Source organism: Volvox carteri, assembly GCF_000143455.1.
Source record: "Volvox carteri f. nagariensis unplaced genomic scaffold VOLCAscaffold_12, whole genome shotgun sequence".
NCBI lineage: Eukaryota > Viridiplantae > Chlorophyta > Chlorophyceae > Chlamydomonadales > Volvocaceae > Volvox > Volvox carteri.
This window is the reverse complement of record NW_003307555.1, coordinates 913,927-934,989: the sequence shown is the minus strand read 5'-3', so window position 1 is coordinate 934,989 and position 21,063 is coordinate 913,927. Positions and strand designations below refer to the sequence as shown.

The 21,063-nt window shown below is 55.7% G+C and overlaps 2 protein-coding genes across 2 annotated transcripts in view; both read right to left on the bottom strand.

The window, feature by feature from the left end:
• Positions 1-10,239, bottom strand: part of VOLCADRAFT_89345 (uncharacterized protein) — a gene marked incomplete at both ends in the record, with an annotated part of 11,309 nt that extends 1,070 nt beyond the window's left edge. Inside the window, 19 exons of the mRNA XM_002948911.1 lie at positions 352-442; positions 927-993; positions 1,771-1,866; positions 2,319-2,452; positions 2,856-2,966; positions 3,434-3,538; positions 3,981-4,163; positions 4,550-4,708; positions 5,123-5,299; positions 5,553-5,669; positions 5,897-5,969; positions 6,337-6,524; positions 6,715-6,798; positions 7,133-7,218; positions 7,616-7,797; positions 7,988-8,148; positions 8,261-8,379; positions 9,444-9,517; positions 9,986-10,239. Coding sequence (XP_002948957.1) covers positions 352-442; positions 927-993; positions 1,771-1,866; positions 2,319-2,452; positions 2,856-2,966; positions 3,434-3,538; positions 3,981-4,163; positions 4,550-4,708; positions 5,123-5,299; positions 5,553-5,669; positions 5,897-5,969; positions 6,337-6,524; positions 6,715-6,798; positions 7,133-7,218; positions 7,616-7,797; positions 7,988-8,148; positions 8,261-8,379; positions 9,444-9,517; positions 9,986-10,239 — 2,461 coding nt within the window. The remainder of the gene's footprint in view (positions 1-351; positions 443-926; positions 994-1,770; positions 1,867-2,318; positions 2,453-2,855; positions 2,967-3,433; positions 3,539-3,980; positions 4,164-4,549; positions 4,709-5,122; positions 5,300-5,552; positions 5,670-5,896; positions 5,970-6,336; positions 6,525-6,714; positions 6,799-7,132; positions 7,219-7,615; positions 7,798-7,987; positions 8,149-8,260; positions 8,380-9,443; positions 9,518-9,985) is intronic.
• Positions 10,240-14,743: 4,504 nt separating this feature from the next.
• Positions 14,744-20,652, bottom strand: VOLCADRAFT_89344 (uncharacterized protein; the record flags this gene model as incomplete). The annotated part of the gene is made up of 7 exons (XM_002948910.1): positions 14,744-14,882; positions 15,078-15,216; positions 16,408-16,637; positions 17,482-18,831; positions 19,415-19,584; positions 19,988-20,183; positions 20,504-20,652. 7 exons carry the CDS (start codon positions 20,650-20,652, stop codon positions 14,744-14,746), a joined length of 2,373 nt encoding a protein of 790 aa, XP_002948956.1.
• Between the last annotated feature and the right edge of the window lie 411 nt (positions 20,653-21,063).

Below are 21,063 nucleotides of genomic sequence, written 5' to 3'. Positions count from 1 at the left end.
ACTCGGAAGGAGTGTGTACTTGCATACATGTAAATGCAAAAGCCCTGCCTGCTGCAGGCAAAGTAGGTAGGTGCAACAGTAAGTTACATAGGTGACTTACTGTCGGACCAGCTAGCGTCCCCAAGGTGCTAAGGTTGGGCCTGTTCGGCCTGTTAGCTGCGTACGTCTACATCCTGGCGCGATATGAGGTCAGGATCAGCTGCTGCAAGTAGCTTTTGTAGTTCTAAACGAAGGTTGTTTAGGGCCTCTGTCTTCGAAACAACGTCACGAGAGGACGACTGTGTTTTACATCTTGCATGGCAATGAAGCTTGCCAGTGATGAGCGCTAACGGGAATGTATCTCCCGTGGACCTTGTGGCGCCCTGCTGCCGAGCTCCTGTTCCAGCTGGCTCAGGGACACCCCCAGCGCCTCCCGCTGGAGCCCTCGGATGAGCTCCAGAACCTGAGTGTGAGGACGGAGATCGGGGAACACACGAAGGCAGCGTGCATGTCAACAAGCAGCCGCATGTATGAGAGCGCAGTGGCAGCTGGACACACCCATGCACCGGACACCACCCATCGCTGCCCGTCAGCATGCCACACACACCCACACCCACACACACACACACACACACACACACAGACAGACAGACACACACAGACAGACAGACACACACACGCACACACACCACTGCGCCATACATTCATGCTCCCTGCCTTTATTACACCCTGTAGGAGGGGAGGACGCTTCACATCACAGCTTGGTAGTGCGGACAACCGATCCTGTCCTTTAACCCTGTATTTTATACTGCCGTGCAATTTCCCTGCTGGGAGACTCCGGCCTTTTAGTTGTTGCCTTGCCATCCAGATCCAAATCCGTGGGATTGTGCGAGTATTGTGCGAATGCTTTTAAGAAAAGGACTGATCGTGCACGGTGTTTGCCGCACCTGCTTCTCCGCCTCCACTGACTTACTACCGGATCCCCCTTTCCACTGCTGAGCGATGACGGCGAGTCTGTAGGGGCGTATGTGCCCGGCGATAGCAAGGAAAGCAGTTTCAATATTATAATCAGGTATGGCTCAGACGGGATCAACCCGCCACTGGCGGCCAAGCGTGACCGTAAGGGAGAGCAGCGTAGGTGCGTACGATACGGGTCAGGAGATGTAGTACAGCCTGACACATTACGGGATCTGCATCGGCCGATCGGTTCTTTTCTGAAGTCATCTTCTTTTCTGAAGATCTAAAAGGAGATAGGAGGAGCACGAGTATAACTCATCACACAAATTGTAATCGTTACACCTTCGGGGAGTAACGCAGCTCCTGCAGAAGGTGTGACACACACACACATACATTGGCATGTGATGTGATTACTTGGTAGATCGCTGGGTGGGTTGGTTATTAGCACCATTCCGTCCGATCTCACTCGATCGCAATCCGTTTTGGCGAAGCAGAGCACAAGCCCAGTAGTGATAATAATATGCGGTCGGCACCACTTGCCTGATTATGACTATTGACAACTGCACGGATACACGTGCTAAGCGGGCCAGCAATGTGTGGGACACACACATGCAGATTTTGTTCGTGTGGGTTGCATGTGTTCACACAGCACATAGCACATAGCACAGCACAGCAAGCACAGCACAGCGCAGCAGGGTAATGTGTAACAAACACACCCTCATAACATAAGGAAGAGTAAGCAACATCCAGTGATGCAACATCCCTGGATCCAGCATCCGCCAACCGGCGTGACTCAACCAGCCTGTTACCGTCCCACGGGTCGTTCGCACGCACTTGCTGCACACAGATGCCGCCACGGCCCACAGCCCGCTGCCGGCGGCACTGACCTCCAGTCGCCGCCGCTCCACCTCCTCCAACATCTCAGCTACCCTGATGGCGCCATAACGCCGTACATTGGTTGGGTGTGGGTGAGTGCATGTGGAATATGAAGATGGAAGACATGGAAGATATAACTTCCGAGGGCAGATGCGGTGGATGGACTCCAACGGAACGATGTTGTTGTTACCAAAAGCAGCGCACTAAATGTCCGTGCCTCCGATCCCCTTTCACATGGGACTACCGTGTTTTGAGAACATCATTAGAGAACATTAGAACCAATTAAAAACTCGATTGCATGCCGTTTCGTATGTTATCCAAACACGAAAACAGACATACGCGCAGACACACCTCCCGGGGGTTTCAGAGCCTCCTTTTGCACTGCAGTCCTGCTGTCCTGACTTAACTGCATGAGAAAAACACACACACACACAGATACACACACACACAGATATACACACACACACGCACTTACACACAAAACACACACGTGTTTTTGGAGGTACCTGCGTGCTTCCACGACCACACTGGTTGGCAGCCCTGCGGCCTCAGCCAGCATCAATCCGTAATGGCAATAGTCCAATGCCGCTGCAGGCTGTAGCAGCCACCGGAAATCCAGCGAGCCGGCTGACGTGTCCACCTGCGTGCACACACGTGGCGCAACCACCATGTGTGTATGTCATACCGATTGATGACCCACGGGTCACCGCCATTGGACCGCAAATAATCTGAAATACTGTATATATGTACATTGCTCATTCCTGCTTCCATCTTCATTCTTAGTTCATTGAAGATTGCGCTCCAGTCTCCTTGCCATGGTTTCTTAGTCTCTTAGTTCTTTTTAGTTTTAAAACTAAAAGACGAATAAGCACAATATAACTCGATGGGGCCATGTGCGATACGTCCCAAAGCACGAGGTTCGGTTCACCAAATGCGACTCCAATCCAGTAGTCGACCCACACCACACCACACCACACCATAGCACCCCGCCTAGTCAAAGGGAGCAGCCCCTTCCCTTCCCTTCCCGCCGGACCTGGGGCTACCTGCAGCTTCCATAGCCGGGCCTGAGGGTACAGCACCGCCAACTCGCCCAGCTGGGGAAAGTGGGTGGCCAGCAGGGTGGCCGACCCACGGGTCATCAACTCCTCACAAATCTACGACACATGCACATGCACACACACACACACATCACACCACAATACACAGCAGCAGCAACAGCAGCAGCAGTAACAGCAGCGGGGCGTACAATATGTGACGCACCCATCGTTAGCACCCCACCCTAGCACCCCCTTCCTCCAAATTTCTCCACCGGTACGTATCGCAAATTTGTGTCCCTCACTCCCACACTAAGATGCAGTCACGAGGGGGAGTCACTAGGACTCGGACCGTGTTTGATCAATGAATCAGAAGGGTTGCTGGAATTGGCCAATCCGGTGGCTGGCCTGTCGAGGGGCTGTGTACAACTCATGCATAATACTGAGGTTGTGACGCAATGTAAGGCTGAGAAACAAGGGCGGAGTGTTTCCCCCCCTTGCTGCATGTGTACGACCGAGACCGAGTCCCACCTAACGTGCTAACGGATGCCCTCAAAATATCTCTGCAGCCATGCCCGTTTACTCACCGCCCACGCAAGGCCCACACCGTCGGCCGTACTCGTTGCTCGTCCCAGCTCGTCCAGCAGTACCAGGCTCCGCGGCGTTGCTGACGCCAGCACAGCGGCGGCATCCTGCAGCCATTCGCAACGAGCACCGTTGCGTGTGTGAGAGCCGCGACTAACCCGCCCTCACTCCGTGCCTAGCAGTATCGCTGTAGCACTAACGGTAACAGTTACAGCAATAGAGATAAGCGAGTGGGACCCCCCCCCCGTAGCGGTGCGCCCGGCCCTCACTCTTCCAACACTTCCAAACCAAAAACCAACCTGACCGCGTACCCTTTCCCAAATGGGCGAGAGAGCCCACCGCGTTCGGCGCAGGCAAAACCCGCAATGCACTGCACGCCAGCTGATAGTCCCACAAATCCAGTTGCTATCAACCATGCGCACACACGTGCACACGCTACGCTCACACATCTACGTAGACACGCGCAGACCTCCCCCGCCCTCCCTTCAACCTTCCCCTCTCACCCCCTCATCCCCTTCCCCTCCCCCAGGGCCCCCCCCCAAGCCCTACCTGCATCTCCGCTAGGAAGCTGCTGCTCCCCGACTCAAGGTCGTCTTCCGGACCCATAAGGCCCCCGCCTCCCCCGCCTCCCCCGAAGCTCAGTCTTCCCAGCAGCGCAGTAAAGGGACTTAGCGCCATGAACTGCGCCGGAACCCAACAGCCCGCCTGGGCCATGAGCACTAGGAGGCCCACCTGGCAGAGGGGGGGCGAGGGGGGTAGGGGGGGTAGGAGGAGGAGAAGGAGGAGGAGGGGTCATATGATGCAAGAGGCAAAGAGTCAGGTGCCGAAGTCCACTGTACCGTACCACTAGCACCAAACTGTCGACGAAGTCCGAGACGAGAGGACGGAGGAGGTAGATGGATAGTTGGAAGTTGGGTTAGTTGGCAGTTGGGGGTTGGGAGGAGCCGATAACCGGTCGTAGAAGCCGCGGCTCTCACACACACACATACACACAGGCACAGAGGAAGAGAGACGGCGGGAACTGCCGGTCGCTACTCAAAAGGTTCGTGCATCTACCTGGAAAAAACGTGTCATTCATCGCCGTACACTCGATCGTACAATTACGTAGCCGTACGCACCTGGTGTAGATAAGTGGACTTTCCGGACATGTTCGGTCCCGTGATGATGTGGAGGGGGGCAGTGGAGCTCACGAAGACATCGTTAGCCTGGACGCGACCTCCTCCCCCACTTCCTCCGCCCGTAAGGAAGCTCCTGGCGGCCAGTAGCGGGTGCCGGCCCTAGGGGGGGGAGAGAGGGGGGGGAGAAGGGGGGGGAGCATCATGCAAGAAACTCAGAAGTGAGCCCTTCAAGAGTTCCCCCTAGGGAGGGGAGGCAGGGCCCCAAATGGGGATCCCTTTGATTAGTGACTTCAAAGGATTGGACGTAGCAATCCGCAGCGGCATCAATCAATCTATCAATCGATCACCGAGACGGTGATTCGACAGCGCTGCGCTCCATTCACCGCCCGGTTAAGATCCGCCTACGGATCAATCGTTCGCCTACTCTGCTTTGTACATCGTTTTACACACCATCAACACAATAAAAACAGTGAGACAGTAAAACGCAATGATACTTATTTCAGACCAGGAGATATTTGACATGCTGTAAAACATCTCGGGACGTACGAAAGTACGACAGGGTTGCTGCCGTACCTGTACGATGGCGAGCGGTCCGCCTAGTTGTAGCTGCGGGCGGCAGCACTGACCCATGGGTCCGTTGGCAACCACATCCGCCAGCCCCACCATCAGGTCCAGTAACGCCAGACTATCCGCAAGTCGCTGTAACGCCCCCAGCTGACCAAACGCCTCCGAAACCACACTCTCTAGCAGCTGCACGGCGGAAGCCCCCGAGGTAGGAGAACCAACAGGGGACGTGAGGGGTCGTGGGAACGACAAGATATGCCGTACAAGAGGAACACGAAACCCCAAAAGCCGCGAAAGCATGTACGGAACGACATCCCAACAAAAGATGCGTGTACACGAGAGAGGATCACGATTTTCAAAGAACCAACGGACAGCTGCATCTCTCTACGCATCATCGCTCCGAAACCACACCACCTACAGCAATCCCGTACACACCCACCTGTCGCGTCAGCAGCAAGCAGTCAAACGTGGCGTCTCTTAGCCGGGCGTTGAGCGCGTTCAGCTCATGAGTGGTGAGCAGCAATGTGCCGGGACCCCGCCGCTCCAGAACCATCAACTGTAGAGGCAGTTGGGGTGCCGTACTGTCGTCACGGGGCGCTCCTCCTCCTCCTCCTCCTCCTCCTGCCGCCGCCGCTGCAGGCGATGCGATCGTGCCGCCGCCGCCACTACCTTCCCCTCCTTCCCCTTCTTCTCCTTCCCCTCCTGCTGCAGACGCAGCCGGATTTCCCCCTCTTCCGGTCCGGGGCCCCCTATCGCGCTTCCTGCTCCCACCCGCCCCCGCACCGCCGCCGCCACCGCCCCTTCCAGCGTTAGCCGGCAGGGTGAGGTAGAAGCCCTTGCGGCTGCTGTACGACACCTGAGCGTAGGCAGGACAAGGTCGTACACTGTACGGAGTAAACAATACGTACGGGGCCCACATGTAACAGCAGCAGTAAAAGGCTGTAACCCTACATCCCCCCATCGAGCCTTAGAAAGCTCAATGGGGGCGATAAGCGGCGACCGTGCTTTGACCCACGCCCCAGTAAAACCCTAAAACCCTCTATTGAGAGAAATTCAAACCCTCAATCACGCACTCGCGCGGGGGTGCGTCGTCCCATCGCATTGGCTGGCCACTCCGCCCAGGCATCCACCCCTCGCACGCACCTGCACAACCCGCTCCCTCCGTTCACACGCGCACGCAACCGTTCACCTTAAGTTCCGGCAGCCCCATCTCCTGGGCGTACCGCGCCCCCAAAGCATGTACGGATTCCGTTAACCGACACAACGACCCGCGGGCCATCTCCAGCAGCCCTCCGCCGGGACCCGGAGGACACGCATCAGCAGCTGCCGTACGTACCGCGAAGCACTGCTGGATACGCGACATGAACTGGGAGCCACGCGCCGCAGCGCCGGTGGCTTCCTCGTCAAGAACCTACAGCAGTACGGCAACCGTACGAGTCATACGTTCTTAACAGGACGTATATAGGCGTGTGGTCGTTGAAAACCCTTTCTTTCCCCCCTCCCTTTCTCACGAAGTTTAAATCTCATCCCAGGGTTTTCTTTCCCAATGCCGTACTACCCCCCTTACCCGCATCGTCCCCCCTACCACCACAACCCCTCACCTCATCCACTCGGTGCCTCAGGGCTAGTAAACCCGGCGCCGTACAGTTTGTACGAATTGCCGTCAGCAGGGGGCTGCGAGCAGGCTGTCAGGGTGCACGGGTTTGCGAGGCGATGGGGAAGGGGCGGGGGTAGTGGGTATCAAAAGAGACCCCGCCAACCGCCAACCGCCAACCGCCTTCACGTCACCCCCTTCCTACCCGCCCACCGATCTCCCTCCCAACACCGGCCCCCCCCGGTAACCAGGCAGGGAGAAACGGCGTAACGGAAACCAACCAACACATTATTTTTTACATACTTTTGGCAATCGTGAAGTAACTGGGAACAAGGTGGAAAGAGGAACCAATAAAAGTGCATGGCCGTACGGCAATTGTACGGCAGACTGCCTTGTACGGCAGACACCTTGAGGGGGTGTCGTACCTGTAGAGTATTAGCCAGCGGCTCCATGACAGCCAGGATATCTCGAAGCAGCAGCAGCGACTGCACGAGTCCGCCGATAGCGCGACCTGTGGAGGAAAGAAAAGCGGGGGGGGAAGAGGTGGGAGTGAGTCGAGGACGGATCGAGGAGGAGTAGTGTAGGAAGAACGAAAACCGGCGCTTGGCGCGCGACACACAGCCACACAAAACCAAAGAAACTCAAACACCTTAATTTAATTGGAGCAATCAATACGGAAAGGGGGGACGGATTTTATATGTCAAGGGCGCCAGGTAGAATCTCTCCCCAACCTCCCCCCCAGCATCCAGATAAGCTCCAGATCCCACCTCATGTGGCCTCAGTCATGTGCCGCGTAAGTAAAGGACACAAAACAACCAAATACTTCGTCTCGTGTATCCGTTCGTCCCACTGCCGTACTGTACCGCACCGTGCCGTACCGTGGCCCTTGTTTCAGTTGTTGCACGCACCAGGGTCGTTACCCGCCGCCGACTTGAAGGCCCCGGCACCACCACCCCCCGGGGGCCCGCTGCCACCCGCCGCCGCCAGGCTGTAGCACATCTTGTCAAGATCCTTTGGCAGTAGCGCCAACACCTGACCCAAATCAAAAGCGAGCGTGTCCTCCTCGATCAACTCTTCAATAGTGTCGTACCTGCATCGTACAGTAATACACAAATGAGGCCACACAAAGGACCCGACTACACATGTACGGCACACATGTACGGCACACACACTGACACTTCGCCCTATTATATTTTGTTAGAAATGCAGTCACAAAGGTCAGACGGCGTGTGGGTTCTTCCACTTTCTAATCTTCAATCTTCACCACGGGGGTGCCGTACCTCATATTGAGTGTCCCCACATCCGCCAGGGGTTGTAGCAGACTGGACCGCAACAGCCGCATCCCGGCTGCCGTACGTAGGGAGCTGCCCAGCAGCCGTAGCAGGCTGGCGGCGGCGGGAGGACCCGAAACGGGGAAGCGACCCATGGGTCCACCACCCGGCTGAACGACCTGCCAGGGACATTCATTCAGTGCGCCTTCCTTGGCTTTCTTTTACGAGGGGACTCAAAAGTGCCTCAAACACGGCCCCCCGTTCCTCCTGTACGGCACCCACCTCCAGCGCCTCGGCCAAACCCGCATCCAACCTCAAATGCAGACCCGCATGAAGTTGCTCCACACGAACGCAGCGGGCTCGAAGAGGCACCGGGACCGCACTACACGAACCCGCAGCAGCTGTGCCGCCCACGGCAGTAGCATCAGCAGTAGCAGCGCCTCGCGGCAGGGGTGTTCCCAGGGCTGCTGCTACAGCCTCCAAACCGATCACGCGGTGCAGCAGTGCGCCGGCGGCACCTGGGGCTCGGAGGAACCACCCTGTGACCGAACTCTCCCCTGTCCAGAAGATGTGATCACATCGTATCCTTCCCAGGATTGGATTTGGATTTATGGAATAAATTGCTACCGGCTATCATTGCACCTGGATCTGGATCTGAATTTGGATTTGGATCTGGATCTGGAGCCCCTCACCCAATGCCAGGTATTGTGAAGACCTGCCCACAGCCGCCGCAACTTGAGCTTGACTGTCCTCACTCGCGAAGATGCCGAGAAGATGCCCACCCTGCAAAACAGCGGCAACATGGCAGCAGCAGTACGACAGCAGCAGTACGGCAGCAGCAGTACGGCAGCAGCAGTACGGCAGCAGCCTTGCCGCCAAGCCCCAACCTGATCAACAGCAAGCATTAGAAGCGCACTGGTCGTGTTACGACAACACAAGTGCTTTCCTTCCATGCCGAGCTTTAAAACTGTAATTACCTGTACGACATTTGTACGAGGTCCGACACGAAGACGTAGAAAATAAAAAATTCGTTTTTTTGATGTGGCTGATCCTAACCCTAATTCCCTCCAATTCCCCGCAGCGGGGAAAGCTCCCCTACCCTACCCACACGTCCACTGCCACCAACCACCCAACTACCCAACTACCCACGTACGCACCTGCGTATCGTCAAAACAGGAACGTGGCAACGCATGTACGGAGAAGCCTCCGCCGCCGTACGGCTCCACCACGCATCGACCATCGTCGCCGCCGGAGCCGCCGCTGCCACCGCCGCCGCCGCCGTCACGCGACCCAGTGCCGTCGGTGGCCACCTCAGTTGCTGACGACGTCGCCGCCGCTGGCCCGCCGGCGGCGGTAGCGGCTTTTTGGAGCAGGGCCCTGTTGACTCCCGTCATTAGGAAGCCCGCGGCCTGCTGCGAGGGAAGCGCCGCCGCCGCCGCCGCCGGTCTCCCTCCCGCTGTCGTACCCTCTCGGGGTGCCACCACGACCACCTCGGTGGCGCCTACAAGCTGAAGCAGCATCTGGGTCACCGCGTACGACCTGTGTAGCAGTTTACAATAGTGAGATTTACAATTGTGTAGCAGTTTACAATAGTGAGGTTGCGACAGGCAGTAGTAGAATTTTGAGGGCTTATTATCTGTCTTGACTTTTGCCATCACTCGATTCATTTGCTTTGAAATGCTGCAGTTTTTCGCTCACGCACGCCGTGCTTCTCGGGGGAAGGGTAAGAATAGAAATGAAGCCCGGCACGCATGCCAACCAAATAGGTTTAGGTATCATCAAGGTCACGCATCCTTCTTTGAAATCTCTTCTTGGGAATTTCTTCTTGGAGAAAAGCTAAAGCAAAAATCAACACCAGCGGACTGCTCAAGCTAAGGAGCACACCACCGACCGCCTTAGGTACCTGCCAGGCTCGATGTATTGTGACAGACGCAGTTTCAGCGTTGAAAGGTCCAAAACGGCGAGCCCAACCTCTCGAGCACGATTTTCAATCACGCTTGCGACCACCCGGCTGGAAAGCTGTGAGCCAGCGACTTCTTTGGCTCCACAATTTCGCGGCTGTGGCTTGGTTGCTGAATCAGAGCCAGGCTTCTGTTCCTCATCTTCCTGAAACGAAGAAAGCAGGCCTTGCAACCGGTGAGGTGGCTGAGTTGGCGCCTTGTTGACAGCAGCCATGCCTCCAGGATGTCGAAAAATTCCTTATAATTTACAACTATCCTTACAAGCAGTATTATTGGATTGAAGATCGTATGGATGTTCATTAAGGATAATAAGGAGGGAAATTGAACCATGGGTCAGCTAAAGGATGCAAGGACCACAACATGAAAATGAGATACAAATTCATGGCAAAATGCAAGTTTTCTATTGACGAAGATACTTTTCGCTAGCGGCCTCGTCAATGCAGAACGCAATACAGTGTACGACATCTTAACAGCTCGGGTAACACTCAAGCGAAAGCCAGGTCGCTGTAGTTTAGGTGCCTGATTAGTTAAGAACACCTTGAAACTATTACCTGTTTCAAGCTTGCCTCTGTTCGGAGGAATAAGTGACGTCGTTACAGTGGGCTATCCCTGAACAGATCACCTGTAGATGCCGACCGCATATATAAAAATAACCCGAACATTGTATTGGCCAGGCATAAAGGCCCTGGGAGTGCCCTTGGAACCGATGCCAGTGGCGCAGGGCTAGTCGCAGGCGCATGGATTTGAGGCGTGCGATATGGCTTTGCACCGGATGTCAAGCTCCGGAGCCATTGGCACCACGCGTGGGTTGAACGCGCGATGTGGGTCACACCAGGAGCGGGTTCACTGGTGCGCTGGGTGTCGCTTCTGCTGCCAACAGACGACAACTTGGGCTCCGGCATAGCCCCGGAAGCCCCGTTTAGGTGTGTTGCTTCATAAGACCCAAGCCTTGTATGTGACCTAGATGTGTTGCCAACTTCCCCCGGTGGCGATGGACCGAGCCCCGAAAGGTAATTCCCACCCCAGAGGTAAACCTCACGTTGACTTGGGGGTAAAACGGCTATGTGGCCGTGTTAGCTGCCACCTTTTTGGAATGACCCTATGGACCTCGATTCGTCGTTCGGATAGCTTCTGCCGGGTGCGTGGGTCCTGGCGGCCAGAAAGCCAAACTGGGACTGCTTGGTGTGGTGCGGTCGCTACCGCCACCAAGGCAGGCGACCTTAGGGAAGCGTGATCCCGGTGCTAGATATGAAGAATCTGTTTTGAATAAATGGGGAAAGAGAGAGCCATCAGAGTTGTTGCGGATGGACGCGGTGATGACCTTCGAGATGCCAAGTCATAACTGGATAGTATAGCTTGCTCAGGCATCGTTGCTTTTTTACTGCACGGGCAGAAGCAGGAACTGCTGAAAGTGGAAAACATCTTATCGTAAGGGCCACTTTAACCCACAACGGATCTGACTTGCGTGCACCCTTCGGCAAAGCTGGAAATACATATATAAATATATGGCCCGCGCACGCACTGTGCACTTCTATAAGGTACAAGGTACAAGTTCCGCACGAGTGCGGGGTTGTCCAGGAGGGCATGGACCATATATATTATTGAAAGTTGAGGACATGAACTAGAAGCGGCAATACCCGGCAATATCCGGTCGCGCCACATGGCCGACGGAGTCTAAAATTCTTTGTTCTCAATAGCAGCAATAATCTCTAACACCAAATGTCTCCCCGCAACTCGCACCAACAGTCGGGTTGCCCAACCTCACCGGAACGGATCCCTAGGAGTGGACTGTCAAACTATTACCGATTCCTGCTCGCATCCATACTGCCCTTAAGGGCATGTCGCGGGATGTGCCGCGCCATATATCTCATATGTTACATGGTCGTGGGAAGGTGCGTTCCCCGTACCTGCAAACCGCCCAAATACGGAGTAGAGGGCTCAAGGGCTGCCAGATCGCCTATAAGCACCATCCTACCTCGCACTTCAGACAAAGTGATAAGGATACTAACGACCAAAGGGAACGATGGAGTTGCGGTGCATATGCTGGATGCATCCTTGCCAGACGTTCAGGTTCCCACTTCATAGCGTCCTTCATATGCTCGAAGCGTGGAAATCCATATCAGATCTGATTTTGTGTGTGTTACACCTCGGTTGCGTCAATAACAAGCTCATACGAGCCAGAGGCCCAAGAGCCTAAAAGCACAAGTTAGCTCAGGGATTACATAGTAAAACGCAAAACTTCTGACACCCATATAATATACGCAAAAGAAACAAGTACATTGATTATTATAACTATGACTGCCCGTGTAGAGACGAGCGTGTAAGCCAAATGCAGCGCACCAGGTGGGCCAGTCTTGTTTGCTAGCTATCCATCATAATCGTCTTTACATCAGACTCGTGGCTAAGGGTTACCTCCGAATACTCACGATATGCAGGATAAGTTAGGAAATCTAAGAGAACATGATGCTCATTTTCCACCTTGTGCAGCGCGCAAAACTCACACATCCTCTGCTCGCGGCGAATTCCACGAAATTCACAATTCGCCGCTAGGGGCCAACAGCACGTCCAAAACCTCATCAAAGAACGGTGCACATCTGCTGGGATAAACTCCCGGATGTGCGAAAGCCACCAGCTAGTTCCAGCCGATTTTCCAAACGGCAACCTCATTCGATGTGCGTATCTCGCCATCATAACCCCTGGTTGCTTCCCATCCGACCCGAAATCCAATGGACCCGTGCTCAACCTCGGATGACCCCAGTTAGCCATAGGCTGTCGCCTAAACTCGGAAAAGACTGGAGTCCAGTCACTGGACCCTCCGGATTTGGCCTGCTTGCAAGCCAATCGACCTTATCATCATCCTACACTAACAGGGATGGCATGCCGGCCAAAATATCGTACTTCATAGCTGCTCGAAACCGGAGCGCCTTAGTCGCCCATCCGTTATCAAACTCGCCGTGCTGCACCGTGCAGCGATTTCCTGATGCAAAGTGTGATGAGCGAGTGAGCCGGGCTGCTTGGCAACAGTGTTCCAGAAGCCAACAACTCTCTGGGCCCAGAGGTAATGCATTGTGAACCCGGAGGGGTAGCTGTGCGACAAGCAGTCTTTGGGATGGTTGAACAGCCCCGACTAGTACTCGACGCATAAACATGATCTGCAGCTTTACCATAGGATCTGAAAGGCAGGACTCAAAAAGCCCTGCAGCCAAAGTAGTACAGTCAAAACGCCCGGGGCCGGAAACATCTTTATCCAGGACATCAGTGCCCCAGACTTGGCACCCCTACGAGCAGATCTGAGCAGGTCTGTACGTCAAAATAGCGCAGCCTCACGTCCGGCGCCCAATTATTTAGCTTACCTATTAGACTGAACATAGCGCCTCTCGCAGCTATAACTACAGCACTCCTGCACGGCGCGAAGTCGCCCCCAGGCCCGTACATAAGGCCGAGGTAATGGGCCTTGTCAACAACTGGTATTACATCGATTCACCACCAATATGGAGCGCTTCGCAGTCATTGAGATTGACATGCGAAAGCTCAACCGATTGTGCAAACATCATGAGCTCTCATTTACGAATAGAAGGACTCAGCCCAAAGATCAAGCTAAACTCACCAACAACATCCAAGCAACATCTAAATTCACCAACAGCATATGCAACACGTACAGGATCATCTTCATGTGCTTCCCTGCTTCAATTTCACCGTCGACTGGATAGGGCGTCGGCGCCGCATACCCAGCTTTTTTTACTTTTCAGATTCGCGCAAAACCCACTACTGCAGGCTGCACCGTAGACCATACCGTACACATGCGCCATGGCACGTCTCCAGGTGCTGCATGGTATGTCCGCGGGAGCTTCCTCATACCCAAACCACATGGCACTACGATTTTTTCCAAGCATCGGAGCTTCGATAAGCCTTTCCCTGCATGCCACCACTCGTGGCAAGGTCACCAATTAAATGCATTGCCGCAGACTGGCCCGCTTTTCATAAGGCCCCAATCACGGCCAGACAGGATTGTCTCCTTGATATCACGAGTATCGATCCCCTCACGGGTTTTCCTTAGTCCGACGGGGGGTAGCTATCTTACTCCAGAAACCGATAGCGCGCTTGGCCCAAAAGTGGTGCGAGGGAGAAACAATTGAGAGCTCAGCAAACAGCAGCCTGTTTGTGGGGGGCCCCGTGCAGCTCATACCCTTTTGCGCATGAGCATTGCAACTTCACCATAATGTCAATCACCAGCTCGCAAAAAGACCCTCCGCAAAATTGTCATGGTCGCTATGCTTGGTGGTTCGTCACAGAGCTCCCTCGAGGGCGTCGGGTCCCCAGGTCGCACAGCCATAAGAGCAAATGGCCCGAACTTGTGCTTCAAAGCACCTCATCCGTAGGTCAGGGGCCCACAACTTGCGCTTGTCTCGCTTGCCTAAGAAGCCAACCATAGCACCCCGGCATCCCGGCTTCGACACTCGACAAGTGGGAGAAAAACTAGTGGAAGGAAAGGCTTTCTCAAATCCGCACCAGGCACCCCGCACGACAGGTATGACCCCTCTTAGCTATGCACGGGCCCAGCACATCTGTTCCAGACGTCACCAATAACGTCACCGCATTCGCGGGTTTGGGGGCCATATACCGAGCCCCATCACTTACGATGCGTTCCTAAGGATGCAGCACAGGCGTGCAGCCGGCCCCAGACCGGCGATTAATGACCGGACAGCGTGTTGCCTTGAGATGCCTTGAGGTCCTGTCCCGGGCCAATCTTTCCACAGTACACCGCACGAACCCCACAAAGCCTCATTCGGTGGGCCAACAAAATTTAAATCCCGTGTCCGCGGCGTGAACTGCCGCAGGGACCACAGAATTCCGCACTTCGTGGGGTGAGCACTCTTTGGTAACCGCCGGGGCAACGACGGTTCCAAACGCTTCCTTCTTGCACTACTATGGCCTGCGCGAGACTGCAAGGAAAGGGGGCGTTATGAATGGGGCGAGCATCGGGTTGCACTAACCTGCCGGGGGATGTACCATACCAACAACGGGCAACTGCCGCACGAGCATGTGGAAATTCCCCAGTTAAGAGGATCCCGATGTCATTAAGCGCCATGGCCTCCTCAGGCCGCCTCAACATGCCCAACACGTGCATTTGGACGCACCGTGTAGCTGCAGTGCTGAACTCAAAAGTTTTACTCTTGAGCCAGCCCGCAGCGGAACAAGAGCCGCGCCAACGGAGGCGGCCCTCAAAAGCTGCTCCCCAACCACCTCTTCCACCACAGTTGTGGTTGAGGTTGAGGGCTGTTGGTAGAATCGCAGCAAGACTGCCAGCGATCCGGGCGATCTCAAAGCGGGGAGCTCCCCCGACTAAGAAGGTCAAAAGAGGCTGCGGGGACGTGGAGACGATACTTAAAAGCGTCTCCTTGTGCCCAGCCAGCAGCCAAGAAGTCAATTGCCACGAAGGCAATTTCACAGCTACAGCAGCCAGCGGAGCTCAGAGGAATCAGAAGACGAAAGACTTACCCCCCAACTTAAACCTCTTAACCTAAAAAACCTTCCAACAAAAACCATGGCCCCATGGCGATGCCAGCAGTGAAATCGCATCCACCCATGTCACACCAACGAACTCGGCCAAGCACTGTTGGCAAGCACGTGCCATGTGTGTCCGCCGCCGAGCCGTACTGTCTGCGAGCGGCCTCAAGGGTAGGATGCACCGTCTTCCCCACATAGCGCCCCCTCCTAATAATGGCCCCACAAGGTCTTCACCGCCACCAAGGCCAACCCAGCATGCGGCTGAACCATGCCTTCATGGTATTTGGCAGGTTGAACCTAGGACAGCTTTCGCTGGAGGCGGTGCTAATAAACAGCCGATGTTTGTGGCTGTTTCTATCCGCTGAGGCATCCAATGCGCTGTCCAAGACCCGGCGGTGCATGCCAGCACACACCATGCGGTCGCCGGCTTTTTCCGACATGCCTCGTTGCCGTGGATGAATGGATGGCAGCTGCATGCCCTAACGGGCGAGCCCCTGTTGCATTCATCAGCAACCATCACTGATATACCCGGTGATCCAGCTGGCGACAGTGCAGCTGCATGCACCGGCTCACTGCTAGGTGATACGCTTGCTCTGTCTTGCTTCTCCTGTAGCGTATTTTGACACGATAATCGTCAGCATGCATGCCCGCGAGCATCAAGCACCCATGGCCGCCTGTACTGCTGCCTTGAGCCACTGGCTGGTTACCGATTTTCCCAGCGGGAGCTGCAAGGTATGCATCGGAGACCATCCACCGGGCAGCGAAAGTGCTGAGCGAAATGGCCTTCAGCAGGCAGGACGGTGATGGCTTAGCTGCTGCCATCTACAGACCCTATGCTAGCGCGCATGTCGACGACATTGCAAACCTCACCAGCTGCGGGTTACCTCCAGCGTTCTCAACGACCTTCTGGGCCCTTCACGAATACTCCTCCCATCCATCCGCACAACTCTGAGAACGCACGCTGCAACTGGTCGCCCTCATAAACCGGCGCTACGTAAGGGCCCGCGGAATAATAGGGCACTGAGGTGCACGAAGTCGCCCATGTGTTGAGGGTGTGGCGCAGCCGATCCCGCGCGCTCTGGACGACCCGCTGCGGGTGCGGTTCGTCATCGTCAGTGCAGACGACGGTCAGCTCGCCAATCGTCTCATCTTCCTTGCCCACCAGCAGCTTGCAGCCAGAGTCGTTCACCCTATACCGCAACAGGTACAGCAGGTGGACAAGAGGTTCAGGTAGAGCAGCAGGTAGAGCAGGCAGAGCAAAGCTAAGTAGTGAGCGACAGAGCGATGTCTTAAGTAGTAACAGGTTACAGCCAGTAAAGCAGAGCCAGCAACCCGTAGAAGGAGTTCAAGCAATAGATGTAAGCAACCAGGGCAGTACAACGTGTTCTGCATTTGCACAAACCAGCAAGGGCGTGACATGCGTTCAGCAGTGCTGGAGAGCTTGTCAACTGCTCGCCGGTGTCAGCATGTGACACACAATGCAGGGCAGGGCATTAGAAGTAGGATATGGCAGGGCATTGCGGAAGGGCCGATGCACCGGGCAATTTACAGGAGCAACAGACTCATCACGTTGCGCCGGGCTTTTCGTGTTTTCGGCGGTGCGTAAGTTACGAATTCGCCATCTCGGAACTTCCCCTCCCTGTTAAGATCCGACGACAACTCTTCAGTGCCCTTTTCCTGTACCTCTGCCTGTTGCAGCAGCTCCTGGCGGCAGATGCATGTGCCCCGGTTACCACGCGTGTCCCTCTTGCGAGTAACACCCCCCACCCCATGTGGCTCCTGGCTTCCCCCTCTTTCTGATTCCTCTTGCTCTCTCTTCACGAGCCGTTTCTGTTTCACACGCTACGGCTGGTGGAGGCGCCACCTGACCCTCACAGACCCTCGTTGTCCGACTCTTCAGCGACTTGCTTTTGTGGGTTACACTTTTTCCAGCCCGCTCCGACAGGCCCTTCCTGTCCGTCCATGGGCTCGCTCACTGTCCCTTCCCTGCCCCACAAAGGCCAGCTACTACACTGTTGAGTTGCAGCAACTCACATGGCGTGCAGGTCCTTGTAGAAGTCGCTGTTCTTGCGGCGCTCCGACAGCAGCATATGGCAAAGGGCGCGTAGTGCGTATTCGGGTGTACGATGCTCACGAATTACTTTGAGGCTGTCCAGGTTAAGGGTGGTGCTTGCAGGCTCAGACGAGGATGCAGCGCTCTTAGTGGATGCCTTACTCCTGGGGCCGCCACTCGCGGCCTTGTCGTCGACCTTGCCATCCTGGAAGCCTTTGCCGCCCTTGCCGTCCTGGAAGCCCTTGCCGCCCTTGCCGTCCTGGAAGCCCTTGCCGCCCTTGCCGTCCTGGAAGCCTTTGCCGTCCTGGAAGCCTTTGCCGTCCTGGAAGCCCTTGCCGCCCTTGCCGTCCTGGAAGCCCTTGCCGTCCTTGCCGTCCTGGAAGCCCTTGCCGCCCTTGCCATCCTGGAAGCCCTTGCCGTCCTGGAAGCCTTTGCCGTCCTGGAAGCCTTTGCCGTCCTGGAAGCCTTTGCCGTCCTGGAAGCCTTTGCCGTCCTGGAAGCCCTTGCCGCCCTTGCCATCCTGGAAGCCCTTGCCGTCCTGGAAGCCTTTGCCGTCCTGGAAGCCTTTGCCGTCCTGGAAGCCTTTGCCGTCCTGGAAGCCTTTGCCGCCCTTGCCGTCCTGGAAGCCCTTGCCGTCCTGGAAGCCCTTGCCGCCCTTGCCGTCCTGGAAGCCCTTGCCGTCCTGGAAGCCCTTGCCGCCCTTGCCGTCCTGGAAGCCCTTGCCGCCCTTGCCATCCTGGAAGCCCTTGCCGTCCTGGAAGCCTTTGCCGTCCTGGAAGCCCTTGCCGTCCTGGAAGCCTTTGCCGTCCTGGAAGCCCTTGCCGTCCTGGAAGCCCTTGCCGCCCTTGCCGTCCTGGAAGCCCTTGCCGTCCTGGAAGCCCTTGCCGTCCTGGAAGCCTTTGCCGTCCTGGAAGCCTTTGCCGTCCTGGAAGCCTTTGCCGCCCTTGCCGTCCTGGAAGCCCTTGCCGTCCTGGAAGCCCTTGCCGCCCTTGCCGTCCTGGAAGCCCTTGCCGTCCTGGAAGCCCTTGTCGTCCTGGAAGCCCTTGCCGTCCTGGAAGCCCTTGCCGTCCTGGAAGCCCTTGCCGTCCTTGCCAGCCCAACCTATTTGGGAACGTCGCGCAGCAGAGTCCATTTCAGCTGGTGCTCCCTTGCTGCTTCCGGGCCGCGCGCTTCCTGGGCCTTGCTGCTGCTGCTGCTTCCATTGCTGCTGTGGTGCACTACCGCCGGCGTTATGTGCTGGCACCTCCACGCCCTGGTGGTTCCGGAGCCAATACTGGAGGAACTCCATCCAATCGTGATGCCACGCGTTAGCACGGCCCCGGATGGCAGAACTGCATGCAAGCAGCAGGAGCACGTGGGAGGGGTCGAGACGCGTTACCCAGCCATGGTGCATGGGCCTTGGAAGCCCATGCTTCCAAACGTCTCCGTGCAACGTCCCTGTGTCACACACACACACACACACACACACACAACCCAACGTCCCAACGTCCGATTGCACAATCTCAAGTCCTCGTTAGGCGGGTGCTTCGTTTGAACATGGACTCAAGCAAACACCGTAACACGGGGCCACGAGGGGAATGTCAACCCGGGCCCCCCCGTGCGTGTGTGTGTGCTACCAGTAGTCCTTTCCTTTTAAACACCAACAGCTGTTTAAAGAGCATTGCGAGTCAAGTCTCGATGCCCCTGGTAGAGCTCTCGGGGACGAAACCCTCATGCATTCCACCCTCTGTGAAAGTGAGCCTCCTGTGTCCCTCTTTCTGATGGCGCCATCACTGGTGAGATTTCCTGGCACGGTTCCCATTCCTGTTGAAGATGCCCCGATCGGACGTCGTGAGGGCGGTTAGCTTCGCAAACTCCAGTCATGGGGAAAAAGAAGAAGAAGAAGAAGAAGAAGAAAAAAAGAAGAAGCCTTACAGCAAATTGCCGCTGGTGATGCCCTCCGGGTGCAGCACTTCGACATCCATGCCGGCGTTCATCGCCTGACGAATGCACTTGGTGTAATCGTCATCGCCGGTGATGACCACCAGCACACTCGATGCGGCCTTGCCGTCCTGAATCTGTCGCCCCACGTACGTCTCGATCCTCTACTTCCGGGTGCATGCATGTGCGCGTAGGAACGACCAGGCGGGACCAGGTGGTAAGTGCTGGTCAGGACGAGGCGGTGTTAGATCGGGAGGAGTCATCAGGCTTCCCTAATGTATGCCATCGCCATGGTGGTCGACCGTCAAACTACCATCCCTGCGCTGCCGGTGATCCTTCGGGGTCCTTTGTAACATGGTGGTAAATGCTATATCAATTCATTAAGGAAACTAAGACAGCGTGTCTGTAGAGTTGATGAGGCAGGTGAGCAAGCCCGCCATGCTCCCATAACAAGGAAATAAAGGCAAAACGCCACATGCAAATATGAGCGGTGGACAGGGGGAAGATTGTATTTTGAAACATACAGCTTCACCTGGCTCTGTTATCAAATGTTTGCAGCTCACTCACCTCCAGAAGCTTCGAGTCCGTGGAGGTGCTCTTGTCGCCCCCTGGTGCCAGCAGGTACTCGGTATGCTGCATTAGGTAGTGCACATGCTCCCGGCCGTACACCTTCATCATGGCGTCGTGGGACAGGGGGCTGACAGCGCACAGGAAGCCGGAGCGCTTCCGGCGCTGCAGGTACTGGAAAGCGTTAGAGATGGCCCTGGGAGGGAGGAATTTCCAGACAAAGAGATGTCCAGGGGGGGGTGCGCACACATTTGCACGCAGGCCAGCCAGCCACAGCCCAAGAGCGACCCGCGGCCGGAATGAATGTACAGGACAAAGGAGATTGACGATGTATGGCGTTGAGAAGGGAAAGACGGAACTGGGCCTAGATAGAGGTAGCGAATTCGGCTGGAAGCGGTCGGTGCACGGAGGAGAACGAAAAACCGAAAGGGCCAAATCGGAAGGAGGTTCCCGAAGGCTTTCGGAGGCTACAGGGCTTTTAACCTCAGCCGTTTGGGAAGCGGTCATCTCGCTTACTTCTCGACTTCTTCCACTGGCACGCCGGTCGGCAGCCGAGCATTCTCGATGTCCCAGGCAATTAGTACTTCCTTTTGGACCGGGCCATCGCGTCCGCGGACCTCGAGCTTCTGTAAGTTGGCAAGTGCTGCGGAACTCAGTGCGGCCATAGCTTATACCTTCAAATCTCCTAACGAGCACCAGCCTGAATGAAACGTTGTTTTGTAGACGTGAGCGCGCTGAAAGAATAGCTCTAGGCTCTGCAACGTCGGGGGATGAAACCCGTTGCATGCAAGGCCCAAGCCGTGCTGGTCATTTGTCAGTGGTTACACGCATTTTTATACCATATCCATAAATTTGCGCTGGACGGTTGATGTCCCTGCGGGCTAATAAGCTTACGGTTTCTTGGATAGGTGTACTTGGATTTTGGACGAAATCAACCTTGAATACCTTAAGGCCTGTTTCCACTTGAATTAAAAGCCACGGATTATAATAATACCTAACTTTCACTGGAAATCGCTAATCCTTGGTGTGTTTCTTAGGTCTGGATTCAATGGACGGATTAAATACAACAACTACCG